Genomic DNA, 19,907 nt, shown 5'->3' with positions numbered 1-19,907 from the left:
ATATAGAAATGTGCGCATCTGGAGTAGAAACGTGCGCATCTAGAGTGCAAACATGGGAAACATCCAATCGAGAGATTTACTTTAAAAGGGTTTTTTCGTGATTATCCATGTTCTGCATCTGTGCCACTATGATATTGGAAGACTGATTCTGCTGAAGCGCAAGAGAAAGATGCAAGCCATCAGGAGCAAATGACGAGAAACAGGAGAGGCCTGATGGGGTCTGGGTTTGCCAGGTCAACGGCAGCTGTCGTGTTTAGAAACAATTATGCAAATGCTTATATAATTTGTACTAAAACGCTGTTTATATTTCTGTTGGCTCTTTGGGAATGAAGGTGTCTAAACTCTAAGGCAGTTGGATGGCATCACTGACTCGATGGACATGAGTTTGCACAAGCTCTGGAAGCTGGTGATAGACAAGGAAGCCTGGCGTGCTGCAGTGAGTCAATGGTCTCACAAAGAGTCTGACACCTGAGCGACTGAACTGAACTGAAACTAAGGATATCATTAATCTGGAACAAGTAGGTTCTGGGTATTCTGAGTAAATGATCATCTACTGTATCCTAGATTAAAAATATTCCTAGACATCTATAACAACTTACTATAAAACATAACAGAAAAGATCCTATTTGTAATGGTAATAACATTCTAACTCTTGGTAGTAAACCTCCTGGGATATATTTTAAAAGGTATGAATTAATGTTCTTATTTCCCTGAGAAAAATAACCATCTTGAAGATGTCAATCACTTGTTTTCAGCTACGATTTGCTGCAGTTCTGTTGAATGCTGGACGCTAATTTAAGCAGCAGTATCACCCAAAATAAAGATCCTCGTGATCTTCATGATTGTTTAAAAACCATAAGAAAACAAACCCAAAAGACATTTGATAAATGGACAAAAGTAGCTAAAACATTTTAAGTCACGATGGTGATTCTTGCCCTATGTGGTTTTAGAATATACTGTTGCTGCTGCTAAGTCGCTTTTGTCATGTCCAACTCTGTGCGACCCCATGGACTGCAGCCCACCAGGCTCCTCCATCCATGGGATTTTCCAGGCAAGAGTACTGGAGTGGGGTGCCATCGCCTTCTCCGAAAATATACTGTTAAGCACAGTAATTACAAGACTCTTGTGCTAGTGCAAAAAAGATAACATTTTTCACGTGAAAAATGAGCCAGATCACCTCCATGAACTTCAGAGATACGAAATATGCACCCCAAAGTCAGGAGGAAGGGTGACTTAGTACATAAAGGGTGTTGAGACCACAGAGTGGCAATTTAGAAAAAATAAACACTTAAAATCTTTAATTTATACAGTACAAGAAACACTTCACTTGAAGTAAAGAAGCTAAATACTTAAAATTCAAATCCGAAAACAATATCAAAACATATGAAGTACCTCTTTGAAAGGCTGATTATTTTCTACAATCTAAATAAACAGAAGAAATCAGTAGGAGGGACCTCACAGAGTTGACCAGAAGAAAGCAAAGTCAGCAAGGTAAAATAAAAAAGGAAACTTGAAGACTATGTCTGCCCAAGCTAACAAAGGGTTAATGTTTAGCCGCAAGGAGGAAGAGCCAGCTTCAGAAGAGGAAAAGATTCAGCAACAATAGGATCATACCCACACCCATATAATTAACCCAAAGCAAACGCCCAGGGCTGAGGGGCCCAGTCCAGCCCTTGCACTCAGGAGCAGAGCTCATTCCACTGGAAGCAAGGAGCACCTTCAGGTTGGGGAGGACTGTGAGGACCCTGCCCCTGAGCAGCACAGGCTGACGCTGGGACAGAGCATCTGCCAGCATCTGTGCTCCTCCCTCGTGCCCAGTCCCAGAGGATCCACTCTGGTCACCAAAGCCATCATCAACAGCCATCAGTTCTCTGCAATTGGCCTGGCTTTGGCTCTTAGGCTCCAAATCCTACAGACCCAAGAGCTCCTCAAAGAGAATGCAGTGACTCCAGTGACCTTGATGGTGGGGGCAGATGCCAGGCACACTTTTCTTGCCTCTCCAATGTCCACCACCCCCACCCAGCTGTGGCCGCCCCCTGCCTTCTACTCCATCCACTCCCAGACACCAAGCGGGAGCCAGCCTCATTCATCTCCTTGTTCACACGTCCGTCTCCTTGCTCAGGCGTCCTTGTGCAGGACACCACTTGCACAACCTTTCATGGCAACCCCGAGCAGAGCACAGTTTGGCCCAACTGGCCTCCCTAGTAAGGACACAGTCAGCAAGGGCCTGGGAACCCTGGCAGAAGAGATGGCACCCAAAGGCCAGGCCACCCTATCTGAAGTGAGGGCCACTCCAGCAAGGCAGAGCAAGGCCTTGACCTCATTTGCTGGGAAGTGCACCAAGAACTCAGCTCTTCCCTGGAAGCAATTAACCCTGCTTGTGTGGACGGTCGAGGGGTGACGTGTGCTCTGAGATCAAAAGGGCTTTATCCAGAGCTTCAGCGGGAGGGGCTCAGGCTCTGGACTCTGTGTGACCTGGAGTAAGTCACTGCCCTCTCTGAGCCCTGCTTTCCTCCAAGTCCAGCGGGATCGTGTCACCATCTCTGACTGCGCCTATTGTCAGAGGAAGCTTGTGAGCATCGCAGGAGGTGACTGTGAACAGAACAACACGGTGCCGCCTGGGGCTAAGTGTGCAGCCAGAGATGAAGAGTCCACTGCCCAGGAAGGGTACCCAGGAAGGGCCATCCAGGGTGACGGAGGGGGCTCCCCTCACTGTAGGAAAGAAGGGGAGGACAGACAGAGGAGGAAAGAGAAAGGGAAGTAGGGAGGGGAGGGAGTCGGAAGAACTGAGGGGGAAAAAGAGAGAAGAGGGAGGGAGGAGAGGAGGGAGGGGGTAGAGAAGGGAAGGATGGGGGAAAGAGAGACAGAGGGGAAGCGAGGGATGGGAGGGGATGTGCGGGGTGAGGCAGGGAAGAGAGAGGGACAGAAGCGATGCTGGGGAGTTTGAACCAAGACCCCAGCGCCACCCCAGAACCCAGCACCTCTGCCTGCTTGGAGCTGCTCTGGAGAGACTGGCCCGCCCTCTGTCTGCTGAGCGGAGCCCAGGCCTGGGACCTCCTTGCTCTTTGCAGGCAGGTCTCAGACAAACCACTCCAGGCGGTGTCAGACCCCGCACCCCGGGGGGCGCCGAGACCCCAGCCCAGGGCTAGTGAGCTCAGGCTAGTAGCTAATGGCCAGCCGGCAGGTGCAGGGAGCAGAGGGGAGGGGAGCAGGCGAGGAGCCTCAGGGGCCTTTGTTCTGGCTGGGGGCATCAGTGGGCGCCACGAGAAGGACACCCTGCATCTACCCTGCCCACTGGATCTGCAGCATCACACCCACTGAGTTCCACGTGCCTGTGGCGGGCAGCCAGCCCTTGAGATGGCTGTGCAAGGGAGGGCACCCTCCCTCTGCCAGATTCTGAATTCCCAGATGGGGGACCCAGGGCAGAGAGGGCCAGGAGGCAGCTCCCCTGGTCCCAGGCCGCCTGGAGGCCTGGCCATCCCTCTTGGCCATCACCTTTCACCCCAGTCTCCCCACGACATTCCTTTAGACCGAGGCCAGCTAGACTCATTTCCCATCACTCCCTCACAGACACATGCCCTCCGAGGCAGGTGGCATGGCAAGGAAGGAAACTGAGGGGCACAGGCCAGCAAAAGGAAGGTAGGGCCCCAAACCTGGCTCTGGGTGACCTCAGGCCTCCCCATCCCCAGGTCCTGCCCAGATCTGATGAGTCAGACTCTCTCAGGGTGGGACCTAGGCACAGGCATTGTTCAAACTGCCCCAAATCCATGCCTGTCTGTGGGCAGACAGCTAATATGATGGAAAACAAATTTATTTTTACAGGCCACAGATTTCCTCTAAGGGGACAATGGTCTTTGGGAAAAGACCTTCTAGGCATGAGTGAATAAAGCTAACAATGGGAGGTAGGAGGTCTATGTCAGCAGGTGTCAGTGACTCAGAAGGGGGATAAAAAGGGGGCCTGCCCCAGAGAAACTGGAGGATGGGAAAGCCATCACTGAGAGGAGGGGGACCTGCCGTCAGAGGGACAGATGGCCTTCCTGAGGACCGCTCCCTGCGCTACAGGGAGCCAGCGGCACAGCTAGGCAGGGCAGCCCCCTCTGCCTTCCCGCACCCCGCAAGGGCTTCCTGTGAGAGGTCAACAGCTGTTCACAGGGGCCGCAAGCTTGCAACTGAGGGGACCGGGCAGCAGTCCTGAAGTCCAGGATGGCAGGGGCCCAGCCTCTGGGAACTGCAATGCCTTGAGCCTTTAAGGAGGGTGGTGGTGGTGTGGGGGTTAGACACATTTTACCTAGATTTCAGTTCCTTTGCTGATGAAAAGGGGATCTTAGAAAACTAGAATTCAGAGGATCTTGCCTTCGCATGAAATCCATCTTAGTCCACGAGCAAGCATTCTATTAAGCAGAGAAATGCCAGGGGCGTTCCCATCAGAGTCGGGCGCAGAAAGGAATACACAAAGCCACCGAGGGTACTTAACGTTACTCCGAAGGTTCTCGATGGCACAGATCGAAAATTAAGCTCCAGAATTATCATAGGCCACAAATGGTACAGCTGTTTACCCAGAAAACTCAAGGGAACTCACAAAGATATATGAGAATTGAGTTCAATCAAGCAGCCTGATAAAAGATAATTGCATACAAATCAATAGTCACCCTGTATACCAGCAATAGACGGAAATGCTTTAATTCACAATGGCAAAACGAAAAAAACCCTTAAAATGGCCCTGGTTTTAAACAATAGGTGACCCATATAAAAAAATGTGCGATACTTTACTAAGCAACATCAAAGTAGAATCTAATTAATCAAAAATATACCATATTCTTGATAAATACTACAAATTATGTCCATTCCCCCTTTAATTGGTGTCTAAGTTTAATTTAATGTCAATCGAATTCACCAGGGATGTTTCTAACCTGACAAAACAATTCTGAAATTCAATTGAATGAATAAACAGATGTGACCAGCCAGGAAAATTTTGCAAAATAACAGCAAAATGGGAAGTATCCAGTCAGATGTTTCAAAGCAGCACGATCCAACAGAGATGGCATATGAATGCTACATGCAGCCATGTTTTTAAAAAGGTAAATTTAATTTCAGCAATATATTTTACTTAGCCCAATATATCCAAACTATTATCATATTAACTTGTAGTCACTATTGAATTTATCCGTTAGACATTTTATATTCTTTTTCTTTGGTGCTAAGTCTTTGAATTCTGGTGTGTATTTTGCACTCAAGAGCACTTCTCAGTCCTGACCCACCACATCTCAAATAGCCAACAGCCTCGAGTGGCTTATAGCTACCATAATGGACAGCATAGTTGTCAAATAGCCAATATTTTACATATTCGAGCTTTAAAGCTCTAATAATGAACATAATTCAGTACTGGTACAAGAACATATACCTTATTTGCCGTGGGGTCCAATCCCTGCTTTCAAAGGAGAAATACCCAGGTTCAAAGATGAATCTTTGAACATTCTGCTCATAGAGCCGGGAAGGGTTAGTCCCTGCAGTGTGGACAACCCAGGCTCTGCCACCGACCTGGTGCCCTACCATGGGCACTGCATGCCAGCTCTCAGGGACTAAAACCATTAATCACACGTAACATCATCAAAATAACAAAACCACATGTCCAGGAATCTAAGACACACATTTTTCACATTTACCACATCCAAACTCAGGATGAAATCCATGGGTCTTTTCACTGCTGGCAGCCGGCAGCAACTGTGGGGTGGCTGGCATTGCCTGGCACACACCAACTCTGCCACGGTGTTTCATATTGCCATCACGTCACCTGACTTATGTGCGGGGTCGCCGACACTTGCCACCCAACATGTCTTCAAGAAGTCACTCTGTGACACAAAAATTACAGTCTGTACAGAAAGACACAGAGAGCTTTGGCATCCAGAGGAATGTCCCTGGAGGAAGGACCATGACCTCATTCCTTTATTAAAGAGAGGAAGACACCAGGAGTAGATGAAGCCAGTCACACACTAAGTAAGCAATGTGAGCAGGGCAGGCGAGCGAGGCAGGAGCCACCACACGGAGCAGCCAGTGGCAGGGTGGCGGCTGCCTACACTCCACGAGACCACGGTTAAGGTGCAACGGAGCAGTTCAGTTGGAGTGTCCCCTCTTTCCTTCTGTGTGCTCTAATTGATGGCACCTTAGACACAATGAAACTCAGAAATGGCCCACATTTCCCAAATCATCGACCTGGGCTAAGCGCTGCTAAACCCTGCAGCCCTCCTTCCAAAGCCCAATGAGGGGGCCAATCCGAAGAATGGGCAACGTTTGGGCAATCCAAACATCGGCAGTGTTGAGGCCCTTGTCAAGGCTGCCCAGCTGCCAGGGACAAAGCTAACCATGGGACACGGCAGCCTCCAGCCCACATTAAGTCCACCGCTCACCATGGCGCTCACTGAAACACGCATGGCAGGGTGGGGCGGCGCAGAGCCTGTGGAGCCGGACGCTAGGGCCTCCTCCGCCTCACAGAGGAAGCCGTGTGCCCCCTCCACAGGCCCTGGAGGAGACGTGCAGTGCAATTGAAATTCATGGATGAGCCCGAGGAGCCGGCTCCAGACTCAGTAATAACTTCTCCATATTAATGGCAGCACAGCAGAGCCGGTGGACAGCTGACATTTAATATGAAACATACGCAGCAGAGCCAGAGGCTCCTACCCGGGCCCTCCCATTCGAGAACGCCTGCCAGGAGGGAGAGCAGGGCCCAAGGCAGCACCCAGATTCAGGGGGCGGGAGTCATGCCCTCCCCTCAGTCCCTCCATCCCACCTCAGTCCCCTCCCTTGCAGGAAAGCCCCGCTGAGAACATACATGATCACACACACACTCACACTTGAGTGCACACACTCGCACACGTGCTTACTCAGATGCACACAGACATACACACAGATACCCACACACACTCATATGCACACACACCATACTCATACAGATATGCATACATGTGCACACGTTTCCACATACACATGCACACATATTCCCATGGACAGGAACGTGCACACATATTCACATATACCAGCAGCCTGCTGTGTTCAGGCTACAACACAAAATTCCCCTGTTTGCCCAAGTGGAGGAGGGCAATAGGGGTGATCACAGACATGTCTGCCTGTCAGTACAGACCCACAGTCCCGGCAGAGTCCCCCAAAACACTTGACCCTACATACCTCAGAGGTCAGAAGAGGAGGCCCAGGCCACAGCTCAGGCCACCACACAGCAAAGCCCCCCTGGATGTGGAAGTGGACACCCCAGGCCACGGTGGGGGTGGGGAGCACTCCTGTGGCCCAGAGTGGTGAGCTCTTCGATGCCTCCTCTACTCAGGGAGGTTGTGGTACTTGTGGTTCTCACAGAAGGCCTGGGTGAAGACCCAGCCTCTCCTCGCCTCCCTCCTGATGCTGGTCCCTCCTCATTCATTAATTGCTGGGGACATGGGGGCACAGGCAGTCAGCCATCAGGCAAGGGAACCTGAAACCTGCCAGCACCGAAAGGAGCAGCAGCTCACGACCACTGCCAGAGACACAGAAGCAGGCAGTGCAGCCAGGGCAGGGGTGTCAGAAGACGGTCGGTAAAGAGCCTTCCTGGCCTGAGACTCAGGCGGCAACCAACTGTGCTGGCCTCCATGAGGGGCCTAGTCAGGCTCCACTCTGCTCCTGCATGTGCTGCCAGGCCACGATGACTGGCTATGGGATGGTCCCAAGACCTAAGCCTGTCCATTCTGCATGGAGCGAAGAACTGTTCCCTTTTAGAACCTGGTTATGCCTGTGCGGTGTGAGGAGTGTGTGTACAGCTACAGCCAAAGGTTCACCAGAAAACAGAGTCACACTGGGGAGAAGGAGCCGGGCAAGCGGGGACACGACTCCACCTCTGAATTACCTGCACAGCCTTCCCAGTCCCCAGAAGCCTTGTGTGTGTGCGTGATACCCCATGGACCGCAGCCTACCAGGCTCCTCCGTCTACGGGATTTTCCAGGCAAGAGTACTGGAGAGGAATGCCATTGCCTTTTCCAGATAAAATATACACATAACACAAAATTTACCATCTTAGCCACTTTGAAGTGTATGGTTTGCTGGCATTAAATACATTCACAAAGTTGTGCGATGATCACCACCATCCATCTCCAGAACCCTTTCCTTTTTGTAAAACTGAAGTTCTGTATCGACAACGCTCTGTCTTCCTCCTTTAGCTCCTGACAGCCACAACTTACAACTCTACCCCGTCTCTAAGATTCTGATAAACAAAAAGGCCTTCAGATGCCATATTGGCTGAAGCCTGGTGAGTCTGGATTTCCAACCACAAACCCGCCTACGCCATTCTAAGGGGGCCACCACGAGGCGGGCAGGGGCCGTGGGCTGCTCCTCTGCTGCTTCCGGCACAAACCCCTGACAAGCCAGCCTCCACCAGCCACAGGTCAGTGCACCCAGTCCCAGCAGGGAAGAGCCCCTGGGAAGCTCCTTCCCTCCCACCAAACGGCACTAGGTGAGAAGTGGCGGGGAGGCCATCCATCTGTGGATGCCCCGGAAGAGACCAGGGGGTATCTGTAATGAAGTAAGCCTGGGTTCTCAGCAAGTTCTCAAAGAAAGCTCCTGCCTGCAGGAAGCCCTGCCCATCTACTAATCCCGCTGCCAGTGCAGCTCTCAACACTTCCACACATGCCTCTGGAGGCCCGGTCAAGACCTCAGAGCTCCGTGGAGTCACATTGGATTCATTTGCTCACGTAATATCAACAGACTCAGAAATGCTGCTTCTCTGAAGAAACATCTGCATGTCTGGCAGCAAAGAGCCTATGTTCCCAAGGGCCAAAAATCTATCAAGGAATGCAGGGCATAGACTGGCTATGGTTCCCACCTCTCCTTCTATCACACTGATCCCCTCAACTGATCGCCATTTGGTGCCAAGACACCAGAGTTGCTTTATAAAGGTCTCAGAAATTATTATTCCAGCCCCACTTGCCACCTGAACAAACTGAAGCTCATTGCTCAAAGCTGGATGGTGACTTGCCAGAGCCCAGTCTTTTCAGGCCCAGAGGGGGTCCCTCCCTTACTTAAGTTTCATTTAGACCACGGATTTTCAACTTGTCTTTCATGAACTCCAAAGTGGGGGCAAGAAAACTGCATAAAACCACATGAGAATACAATGCTTTCCTGCGAAAAAGGAGCTTTTGGGCACTCTTCTAGGGGGCCTACCCCGCTGAGTGTGGACATTCTGGGGTATGTCCACATACCCCATCCCTGGGTATGGAGAGGTGGACCATCCCTGGGTATGGGGCACAGGGTCTTGAGGGCCAAAGGACTGCACAGGCTTCTATCCCCCACTCCACAGACACTCATTTCATGGCCCCTAGCTGAGCTCCACCCAGCTGGAGCTGGGCCCTGTGGACCCAGGTACAAATTGCCTATGGTACAAGTTACCAAAGAAGCATGGGGTACAATGTGGCCTGTGAATGTCTAGGACAGCTTCCTGGATGAAACGCCATTTAGCTGAGACTACACTGGACTCCAAAATCACAGCAGATGGTGACGGCAGCCATGAAATTAAAAGACACTTTCTCCTTGGAAGAAAAGCTATGACAAACCTAGACAGCATATTAAAAAGCAGAGACGTTACTTTGCCAACAAAAGCTTTTATAGTCAAAGCTATGGTTTTTCCAGTAAGTCAGTATGGATGTGAGAGCTGGACCATAAGGAAGGCTGAGCGTCGAAGAACTGATGCCTTTGAACTGTGGTATTGGAGAAGACTCTTGAGAGTCCCTTGGACTGCAAGGAGATCAAATCCTAAAGGAAGTCAATTGTGAATATTCATTGGAAGGACTGATAATGAAGATGAAACTCCAATACTTTGGCCACCTGATACAAAGAGCTGACTCATTGGAAAAGACCTTGACGCTGGGAAAGATTGAAGGCAGGAGGAGAATGGGACCACGAATGACGAGATGATTGGATGGCATCATCGACTCAATGGACATGAGTTTGAGCAAGCTCCAGGAGAAGCCTGGCATGCTGTAGTCCATGGCGTCGCCAAGAGTCAGACAGGACTGAGCGACTGAACAACAACCGAGTGAGCCAACTAAAGAGGGAGGTAAGAGTGGTCCAGGCAAGGGCACAGTCTGTGCAAAGGGTCTAAGACGGCAGTGTCCAGTGGCAGAGAAACTAAAAGCTTGATGTGACTGTAGTACAGGCATGAGGGGGGACACAGTGACAGACAAGGCTGAAGACTACTGGGTCAGGTCATGGGAGGCCTCCTATGCCAAGCCAGGCCTCCCTGGTGGCTCAGATGGTAAAGAATCTGCCTGCAACACAGGAGACCCACGTTCGATCCCTGGGTCGGGAAGATCCCCTAGAGAAGGAAATGGCAATCCACTCCAGTATTCCTACCTGGGAAATCCCATGGACAGAGAAGCCTGGTAGGCTACAGCTTATGGGGTACAAAGAGTCAGACACAACTGAGTGACTAGCAGTTTCAGTGTGTCTGAATTTTTTTTTTTTTTTTTTTAGTTTGGATTTTTTAAGGGCAATCAGAACCAATTAAGACCACTACTCAAGAAAAGTCTTAAGCAAAGGAGTGACATGATTGAATGCATGGTTTACAAAAATCAGTCTGGTAGCTGTGTGGGGAGAGAGTTGCTCCAGTTTGGAGTCCCTAAGGATCACAGGGCTTGGAGTTAGGCATGGTAGAAAGCTGTGAACTGAGATCAAGTCTGGAGATGTCTATGATTATGACTAGCTGCATGTGAGGGTCATGGAGAGAGCAGGGAGGGGCAATCCTGGGATTCCTGCCCAAGTGAACGATGAGGTCTGGAGGACAGTAGAGAGACCCACGTTCCATTTCAGAAGCCTGGGTCACTCAAGGAAGGGTCCCACGAGGCAGCTTGGCAGGCAAGTCTGGAGCACAGGAAGAGACGTGGGACCTGAAGTCTGGGTGAAGTGTGGTGGCCCAGCACACTGGTCCTTCCCCTTGCTTTCTGATAAAACCTCAATACTTTCCAGAGTTTGGGGATCTGACCCTCACTCTCAACTCCAAAGATGGGCAAGAGACTCTAGCTAGGCTCACATCACAGTGTTTGATTCAAAGGTGGGCCTGTAACCTAAGGGCTCCCCAGGTGTTCAGTTCAGTTCAGTTGCTTAGTCACGTCCGACTCTTTGCAACCCCATGGACTGCAGCACGCCAGGCCTCCCTGTCCATCACCAACTCCCAGAGTTGACTCAAACTCATGTCCATTGAGTCAGTGATGCCATCCAACCATCTCATCCTCTGTCGTCCCCTTGTCCTCCTGCCTTCAATCTTTCCCAGCATCAGGGTCTTTTCAAATGAGTCAGCTCTTCGCATCAGGTGGCCAAAGTATTAGAGTTGCAGCTTCAGCATGAATCCTTCCAATGAATATTCAGGACTGATTTCCTTTAGGTTGGGTCTCCCTGCAGTCCAAGGGACTCTCAAGAGTCTTCTCCAACACCACAGTTCAAAAGCATCAATTCTTCAGTGCTCAGCTTTCTTTATAGTCCAACTCTCACATCCATACATGACCACTGGAAAAACCATAGCTTTGACTAGAGAGACCTTTGTTGGCAAAGTAATGTCTCTGCTTTTTAATGTGCTGTCTAGGTTGGTCATAACTTGAAGCAGCCCTGAGCCACTAGATCCAGCCATGCTTGAAGTCCGCCTCAGGACCCCAAGGAACTGGGCCCACGACATCTTGCTTGTTTCATCCAAGTTGGCTTTCCACCACTTCAGCTGAATGCATCTTAAACAACAAGGAGAATAGTAAGCCAGGTAGGAGGCTGAGACCACCTTGGGAAGCTGTGTAGATTGCCAAGAGTAGGGGCCAAGCAGGAGCCTCTGCTCCTCTGACCTGAGGAGCCCCAACACCCAGGGAACTCAGACATTCCCGCAGCCCCTCTTTGATGTTCCTGAGACCTTCTCATTGCCCTCCAGGCAGTGCCAAGGCAAGGTGAAAGGTGAGGAGACTCTACAAAGGGCAACTGCAAGTCCTACACACTTCTCACCCGTTGCCCGCAGCCCAAGCGTGTTGCCCCTGCCCTCGCCATTCTAGCACCTGAGCCAGCTGGAACCCAGCGTGCAGCCTCAAAGACAGTGGCCTTTATAGAAAAAGGAAACTCAATTCCATCCCTTAGGCCAGCAAACGATCTCTCTCTCTCTGTGGCCCTCAGTGACTTTCAACGCCCATCAAGACTTTACAGAGCAGGGGCCTGGCCGGCATAGCAGCCCAGCAGGGGAGCCCCAGCCCATAAGGCCACAGGCCTTGATCATGCCCCTCAGAGTCGCTGCCCAGCCCATAGACATTCCCACCGATGGCCTTGCCAACCAGAGACGCCAGGCCAGAGAGGTCCCCCTGAGCAGCAATGTATGGAGAAGACAGAGGTGCGGCAGGGCGCTCCCATCCCACTGGAGTCTCCGCTGCCGTTACCTCCCCACAGGGACTCAGGCCGCCTGAAAGGGGTGCAGCCAGAGCATGTCAGCCGCAAGTCACAAAGCCACCTGGCCACCAGACCTACCCCCAGCTCCCACTCACTGACGCCAACGACAGGCAGTGCTGCGGACCAAGAAGGTCTTCAGGAGCTGACTAGAAGAGGTAGGAAATGTTTTAAAGAAATGCATTGCTTTATTTTATTTTATTTTGGCATGCAATAAAGGCAATAACATGTAGTAAGCACGGTCTTAGAACCAAATAGACGTGTATTTAAATACAGACCCACAAAGCCTGAAGCAGGCTATCTCAGTTAATTCATCTGTAAAATGGGAATAATATCAGTCACACAGTATAGGGTGTGGTGAGGATTAATCAAGGTGATATAGCATAAGGTGCTCAACGGAAAGCCTGACACATAACATGGGCACAGTAAACCGACGTTCTGTTATTATTTTTTTATCAACAGGCTTCTCATGAGTCTTTAGTGAGCATGTAAAAATGACATGGAATTACATATCATGTGGCCTGAGAGGTACTAGAGAATTCTTCCATAGCAATGAGATATACAAGTATGCTTTGTTAAGCATCATTTTCTCACTCATTGTGAAAAGGCAAATGTTAACCTTCCCCTGAGAATATGATGAACAATAGCTACCTAGTGGCTATAAGAGAACCTGGAAACTACACCTACCAACCTCTCTGTAAATAAAATGTACGGTGTGTCTTATGAAGCATGTGGCTTTTCCAGTGGTCACGTATGGATGTGAGAGTTGCACCATAAAGAAAGCTGAGCACCAAAGAATTGACGCTTTTGAACTGTGGTGTTGGGAAGACTCTTGAGAGTCCCTTGGACTGCAAGAAGATCAAACCAGTCAATCCTACAGGAAATCAACCCTGAATATTCATTGGAAGGACTGATGCTGAAGCTGAAGCTCCAACACTTTGGCCAGCTGATGCAAAAAGCCAACTCATTGGAAAAGACCCTGATGCTGGGAAAGATTGAGGGCAGGTGGAGGAGGGGACGACAGAGGATGAGACGGTTGGATGGCATCACCGACTCAATGGACATGAGTTTGAGCAGGCTCCAGGAGATGGTGAAGGACAGGAAAGCCTGGCGTGCTACAGTCCATGGGGTTGCAGAGAGTCAGACACGCCTGAGTGACTGAACATCAACATGAAGCATGCGGCATTTCTTGAATCTACACCTCTATCTGACTCAGCTAGAATCGTCACCTTGGCCAGCCCAGGCCCTCACCTCATGTCATTCTAGGGAGCAACACCCCTTGCACTCTCCATCCACGGGGTTCTACAAACCTCATGTTCTGTTTCTCATGGGAGCATCTGACCCCAGCCTGAATAGAGTGCTACCCAGGAGTCAGCCAGAATTATCAGAGAAAGATTATCAGCCAGCACCACTGCGCCCCTTGACTTACCACAGAAGGACTCCACCTGAGAACAAAGCCAATACATAAAAAGGTGGAGGCAGAGAGGCAACGCGGGAGGAGCACCTGGATCCAGCCAGGCCTGAAGGCCGAGCATCGTAAGAGCCACTAACTTCCCTTTTCTGTTTCAATGGTCTGACTTGTGTTTCCTTCACTCATGACTAAAAGGATCCTGACCATAAGAATCCCCTCGTGCTAAACAGAAAAGGAGACTGCTGTCCACAGAAACCAGAGCTACTACTGCCTTCCTTTAAGGCAGAGAAACAAACTCAGCACCAAGCAAGTAGATGAGTAAATGTGTGTCCCAGGCCAGAAGCAGGCCAACAGGTGTGAAAAGGCCTATGGCTCTGGGGAGAGGCTCATCCCACCTAAGCACCTAAGCACCTCAACCTAAGCTGTGAGCTGCCAGCTGCCTGCTGTGACCCTGCTTCATGGTTTTTCCACTTGTCTTCCAGGAATGCACATTCCTGGGGTTCCTGCAAAGAAGAGGTTGATGGCCTCATCTGCATGGGAAGTGCTACAATACATGAAGTTCAAGAGGTTTCTTTATTACAGAGCTTCTCAGAGATCGCAATGAGCCTCCCTGAATCTCCCAGGTTGAAAGCAAGTTGCAGCGTTTCCCACACCAGTTGTCCATTGAACCGCATTTGCTCAGAGAAACTTGTGGTGTGATCCTATAGAACTCCTTTGCAGAAATTAGGGTGTGATACTTTGCTTCTCAAAGGGCAGTCCGGAACCCCAGGAGCATCAGCCTGGTAGTTCATTAGAAACGCAGAACCTTGAACCCTACCCTAGACATGCTGACTCAGAATCTGAATTGTAACAAGATCCCTGAGGATCTACACAGACACTGCAGCCTGGCACACCTGCTTCTGTGTGTTTCACTATCTATGAAGGAAGAGCAGGCTCAGAGGAAGGGGTACTGTGCAGCATGGCTGCTGAAATGCATGCAGGACCATGAGGGAATGGCTCGGGAGTAGAGTTCTACCACCACATATCAAGCGCTTCTACTTGCCCAGACTTGGAAGCACCCTGGCAGAAGGGGCTGGACAGAACCAGGCCAGACTCCTACCACCACAGACAGTGTGGCCTTGGGCAAGCCACTCAATCTCCCAGAGCCTCAGCTGCCCATCTGTAAATGAGGGATGAAGAATCCCTCCCACTACAGGGCTGCTGTGGACCAGAAACATGATGTTTAAACCCTAGGCGCTTTGCAATCGGCCCATCAGTGATACACAGTGGGACTTAACTAGTTAAGGAATTAAGTGATATCAAATCAGGACATTCACACACGAAAAAGAAAGAAGGACAAGGAAAGAAGAACTAATGATGCTGCTCCACAGTCTCAAAGCCATTTTCACTGACCACATTCAAGGCCACGCTGGCAGACTCCAGCCCCTTTCAGCTCCAGTCTGCTCTCCAGTTGTCTCTTGCACTTCTGCTGGTGTGTGTCCCATACATGTGACATCTCACTGCGCCTGTTCTGATCAAGCCAATTCACACCTGGTACTTCTCTGCATATGCTCTTCCCTCTGGGCCTTTGCCCCCTGGCAACTCATGCTCAAAGAGCCCCCAAGAGCATGCTTTCCAAGCCCTGACCAGAGTGGGCCCCAGACTGTTAGCTGAGCACGGTGCCCCGGAGGGGAGCAGCGGGGGCGGGCACCAGGCCAGCTACATCTCTGACCATCACAGCAGACAACTGTGCTTGGAAGTACTGGCTGAAAAAACAAACCACAGAATGAACAGATGAATGAATGATACATGAACAAAGCCTCTCTGAAATGCTTTCCATCAAGAATTACTCAGCACACAGGAGTTGCTCAACAACAGACTAAGGAAATGCAACCCACTCCAGTATTCTTGCGGGGGAAATCCCATGGACAGAGGAGCCTGGCAGGCTACAGTCCATGGGGTCACAAAGAGTTGGACACGACTGAGCAACTAACAACAGACCACTTCCATGTCAACTCCCCCACCCCAGCTCAGGCCACCACCACCCCCATTCCGAGCCCCCAACACCAATTTCCTTTCATTTAGGAAATTCACCTCCAGCGTAAAAACAAGACACACTTATGAAGTCTGGGATATCCTCAGAGGCAACAGAATATAAAGGGCTGCACCATGTTACCCAGCTATTCCAAGGACATTCACGGTTGTTTGCAATACGTCTGGGTTCCAACTAAATCCAGCCAAAGGCAGTGATTTTCCGAAGCAACAAGTGACATTTCCTGTGTGTCCATAAAAAGAACACCACCGGTTGTGGGGTTCTGTGTAATTGCTGGCTCTGCAACTTGCAGGGCAAGCCTGAGGACGGGGGGCTTGGGGGCCACCAGGGCTGGGAGAGAGGCCACTTGCTCCGAGCAGGAGTCCCCTGAGTAGTAATTAGAGCGGAATCCACGGTGGGCGGCTTCAGATGTCTGGCCAGCACAGCCAGCCTGACCACCACACAGCCAATCCAAAATAGAAAACTGCAGTGGCTTCTGCCATGTGCCAGGCCCCGGGGTGGCCAGACAGAGCATTGCCAATGTCAGCCTCCTCCCTAAGCATTGATCCAGGCTTCCTCCAAGGCTCTCTTATGCAAAGCCATGGTCCCTCTAGGCTCCTGGAAGCAGGAGAACTTCCCAGAGCTCTGGTCACACTGAGCGGCCCAGCCAGTCCCAGAAGGGTCCCTCTCCCCAGCCTCTCCTGTCCTTCAGGGGCTGCCCGGGGGGCACCAGAGACTGCATTTCCAAATGCTCCGCTTGGCTCAAAATAGAGAGAGAAAACTAACTTTTCAAATAACCAGCTGAAATCCAACAGGAAACCACAGCATAAAAAATCAGCCAGGGGGCAGAGGGATAACTGGGCATTTCAGCACCATTGCCTGTTCGCTGGGCTGGCACCACCTGCACACACAGAAACAAAAAAACCACCCACCTGCATACGTGCCCCTTCACACACATATCACACGTGCTACAATGCACAGCAACACACTGAACAGACACTGACATACAAATGAGCAAAAACCTGTGAATACACACACGCACAAGACACAAGAACACGGTCACATGTTCACACAAGTGCACATGTACTTAGATACTAGCACCCATGCCAAAACACGTGTGCAGATGCATGCACTCACCGAGATATACACACACCTGAATGCAAAAGGAAAACCAGTTCCTGTAGGCTTAAGGGGGACCACACTTGGCTACTTGCTAAATACTTTGGAAATGTGGCCCTCCCCCTGCGTAAATCACCCTCTTGGGCCAGTCAAAACAACCTGCCTTCCAGCCAACCCCTTCGGTGGTCCCTAAGCACAAGGGGTGCAGAGAAGGTCCTCAGTACAGGCCTTGCCCTCCCAGCAGACCCCCAGATAACCGGCTTCCAAAGCCCACGTGAGAGCAGTGGACAGACAGAAGGGAGAGAAGCGCGTACTCACCAGCCCATCGCAGTTGCTGAGCGCCACAGAGGAGGATTCAGCCAGGCCCGCGACGTCTCCGACGTAGAGGCAGGTCCCAAGCAGGGGCTCCACGCGGGTGGCACCCGATTCTCCCTGCCACTCCACCGTGGCCCCAGGCGCCACGAGGCGGGCGTTGGGCCGCAGCCGCAGGTGCAGGTCTCGGCCAAACACCGTAACATTGTAGAAAAGGCGGCCACCGGGGTCCTCCTCGCTGCCTTCAGAGAGCCCCGGGATCTGGGCAGGGGCGGCCCTGCGGGTCCGCACCCCAGCTGGGGCCGTCGCCGCCGACACCACGTGGGACACCAAGCGGCCCTGGGCGTCAGTGCGCACCGGCACCGCCAGGATGCGCTCGGCTCCGTGCCCCTGGGGCCCGCCTGCAAAGGGAAGGGGCGTTAGACCAGCCGAGACCGGGAAGCCCCAGGGCCCCGCCACCGAGCACAGCATCCTCCCAAACCCCGCCCCATGGCGAAGGGAAGGGCGTTCCACTAGGCATCCCCCAGAAACTAGCCTGCACCTCCCCGGCCTTCTTCCAATCGGGAAGGGGCGTTAACGGGGCTACCACGCTGGCGCTCCTCCGACCTCCGGTCGACCCCTCTGGGGCCCTCCCAACCAAGAGCTCTGCCCCCTGCCCCGTTCCAAGTTGGGGTTCCTCAGCTCCTCGCAGTTCCCCAGGGGCGGGCCCGGTCAGGCCGTCCCCCGCCCCTTGAACCTACCGTCCTTGGCAGGACAGGGGGCTGCTCTGAAGCCATTCCCGGTTGGTTCCCTACCCGTGCGCTTCTACCTCTTAGCAGTCCCCGCCGCGCGACTGCCCTCACCGCTCGCCTCCGGAGCTGCGAGGACTCGGCTCCCCCCGGCACCGGCGGCCTGTCCTCCGCGTACAGCTCCAGGTTAGCCCGTTGCCGGCCGCCTCCCCCGCGTGCCCGAGAACAGGGAGGGGTGGAGCAGGGTCCCTCCGATCTTCGAGGATCCCCTCCGGGGCGCCCCAACCAATCCTCAAGGCCCAAGGCGGCGCGCTCTGCACCCGACTGCTCCCGAGCGTCTCCGGACGCGAGCCGGAGCGCCGCCTCGCCCTGGCTCCCCCGGACCCGCTGGTGCTGATGCTGCGCTCGCCGCCGCTGGGCTTTCCCGGCCCTCTGTCTCCACGCTCGGCGTCCCGGGAGCCGCGAGCGCTCCGGGGCTCCCCCCGGCCCGAGATTCCCGGGTGCGCCGCAGGGCGCCCCCTGCCCGACCAACCCGGCCCCGAAGTTGGCCAACTTGGCCCCGGGCGGGGCGCGCGGAGTTTGCCCAAGTCGAGCCGGACGCCGCCTGGGGAGGGGGCGGTGGGGCGCGCGGGGCGGAACCCGGCCGACTGGGGTCGCGAGGCGTGGGGACTCGGCCGCACCTACCTGGGGGGTCGGCGGCGGCGGCGGCGAGCCGGGCGTCCGCGGGCAGCGGCAGCAGCAGGAGCAGCAACAGCGCGGGGCAGAGCAGGCGGCCGGCGGCTCCCGCCGGCGGATCCATGGCAGCCGGACCACAGCCGGGGCCCCGCACTCGCAGCCGGCGCGAAAGTTCCCCGCGCGCCGCCCAGCCCACATCTGGGGCAGCTGGAGCCGCCCGCAGCTGCAGCACCGCAGGGCGCGGGGCGGAGGAGGCGAGGCGCGGAGGGGAGGGCGGGGGAGCGCGGAGGGGAGGCGGGGAGAGGGAAGGAGCGCGAGCGAGGGAGGCGGGAGGGAGGAGAAGGCGCGCGAGGGGGAGGGCGGGGACGGCGGGCGCCTCAGCCTGCGGTGACCCGGCGCTTCTTGGCGCGGCGGCCGCCGCCGCCGCCCGCTCCCCTCCTCGCGCCGTCGCCGCCGCGGTCCCCGGCTCGTAGCGAAGCAGAGACACCCCGAGGCGGCGGCAGAGAAGCGCCGCGGGTTGGGTCGGGGGAGCCCCGCGGCCGGCCACCTTCGACGCGCCCAGCGCACTCGTGGCGCGCCACCTCGGAGGAGCAAGTTCCCCGCCCAAAGAGGACTCGGGGCCCCCGGGTCCCAGCCGTCGGTCTCGGGCCGCAAGAGATGGCCCCTCTCTGTGCGCCCTCGGGTAGGCGGAGAGGCCTGATTACTGTGGGTCTGAGACAGGCCTTTTGACCAGATGGAGACTCCAGGGACTGGAAGAGTTTTCCAGGAGGGGGTGTGCACCACAGGGGCCTCCCCAAAGATCAACTTTTACCCTTCCAGAGAGAGGCAAGGCTCCCTCAGTCCCCAGTTGCTCTTTGCCTTAAGGTCTCCCCACACACCCTGTACTCTTCCTCCCCAACCCTCCACTGCAGCCTTCGAGCACAGTCTCCTCCTCGTAGACCTGGGCTCTGCCCGCTAGACCTCACAGGTTGCCTCCCTCACCTGTCCTGAATCCTGCATGGGCTTCTCGAAGTCTGGTCTTTGCACTCACCCAGGCTCTGCCTGAAATAGCCTCTCCACACTCTGCCCACCGTTTCCAACTCAGCCTCCAAGGCGTCCCTCTGCAGCCTGGAGCCAGTTTGCAGTCAAAGCCCATCCCCAGCTGGACTCCTCATCCTTTCGCTGCCTGGAGTCACCATCCTACCGTGTCTACTGTCCCCAGGCACAATGACCT

At 53.3% G+C, this 19,907-nt stretch overlaps 1 protein-coding gene across 1 annotated transcript in view; it reads right to left on the bottom strand.

The window, feature by feature from the left end:
• Window positions 1-18,933, bottom strand: part of ADAMTS2 (ADAM metallopeptidase with thrombospondin type 1 motif 2) — a 242,247-nt gene extending 223,314 nt beyond the window's left edge. The window contains exons 1-2 of the mRNA XM_070792386.1: window positions 18,704-18,933; window positions 17,298-17,692 (exon numbers count right to left, since the gene is read on the bottom strand). Coding sequence (XP_070648487.1) covers window positions 17,298-17,692; window positions 18,704-18,818 — 510 coding nt within the window. The 5' untranslated portion in view covers window positions 18,819-18,933. The remainder of the gene's footprint in view (window positions 1-17,297; window positions 17,693-18,703) is intronic.
• Between the last annotated feature and the right edge of the window lie 974 nt (window positions 18,934-19,907).

Source organism: Bos indicus, chromosome 7, assembly GCF_029378745.1.
Source record: "Bos indicus isolate NIAB-ARS_2022 breed Sahiwal x Tharparkar chromosome 7, NIAB-ARS_B.indTharparkar_mat_pri_1.0, whole genome shotgun sequence".
NCBI classification, from domain to species: domain Eukaryota; kingdom Metazoa; phylum Chordata; class Mammalia; order Artiodactyla; family Bovidae; genus Bos; species Bos indicus.
The sequence above is the reverse complement of the archived record's forward strand: the minus strand, read 5'-3'. Positions and strand labels throughout refer to the sequence as shown.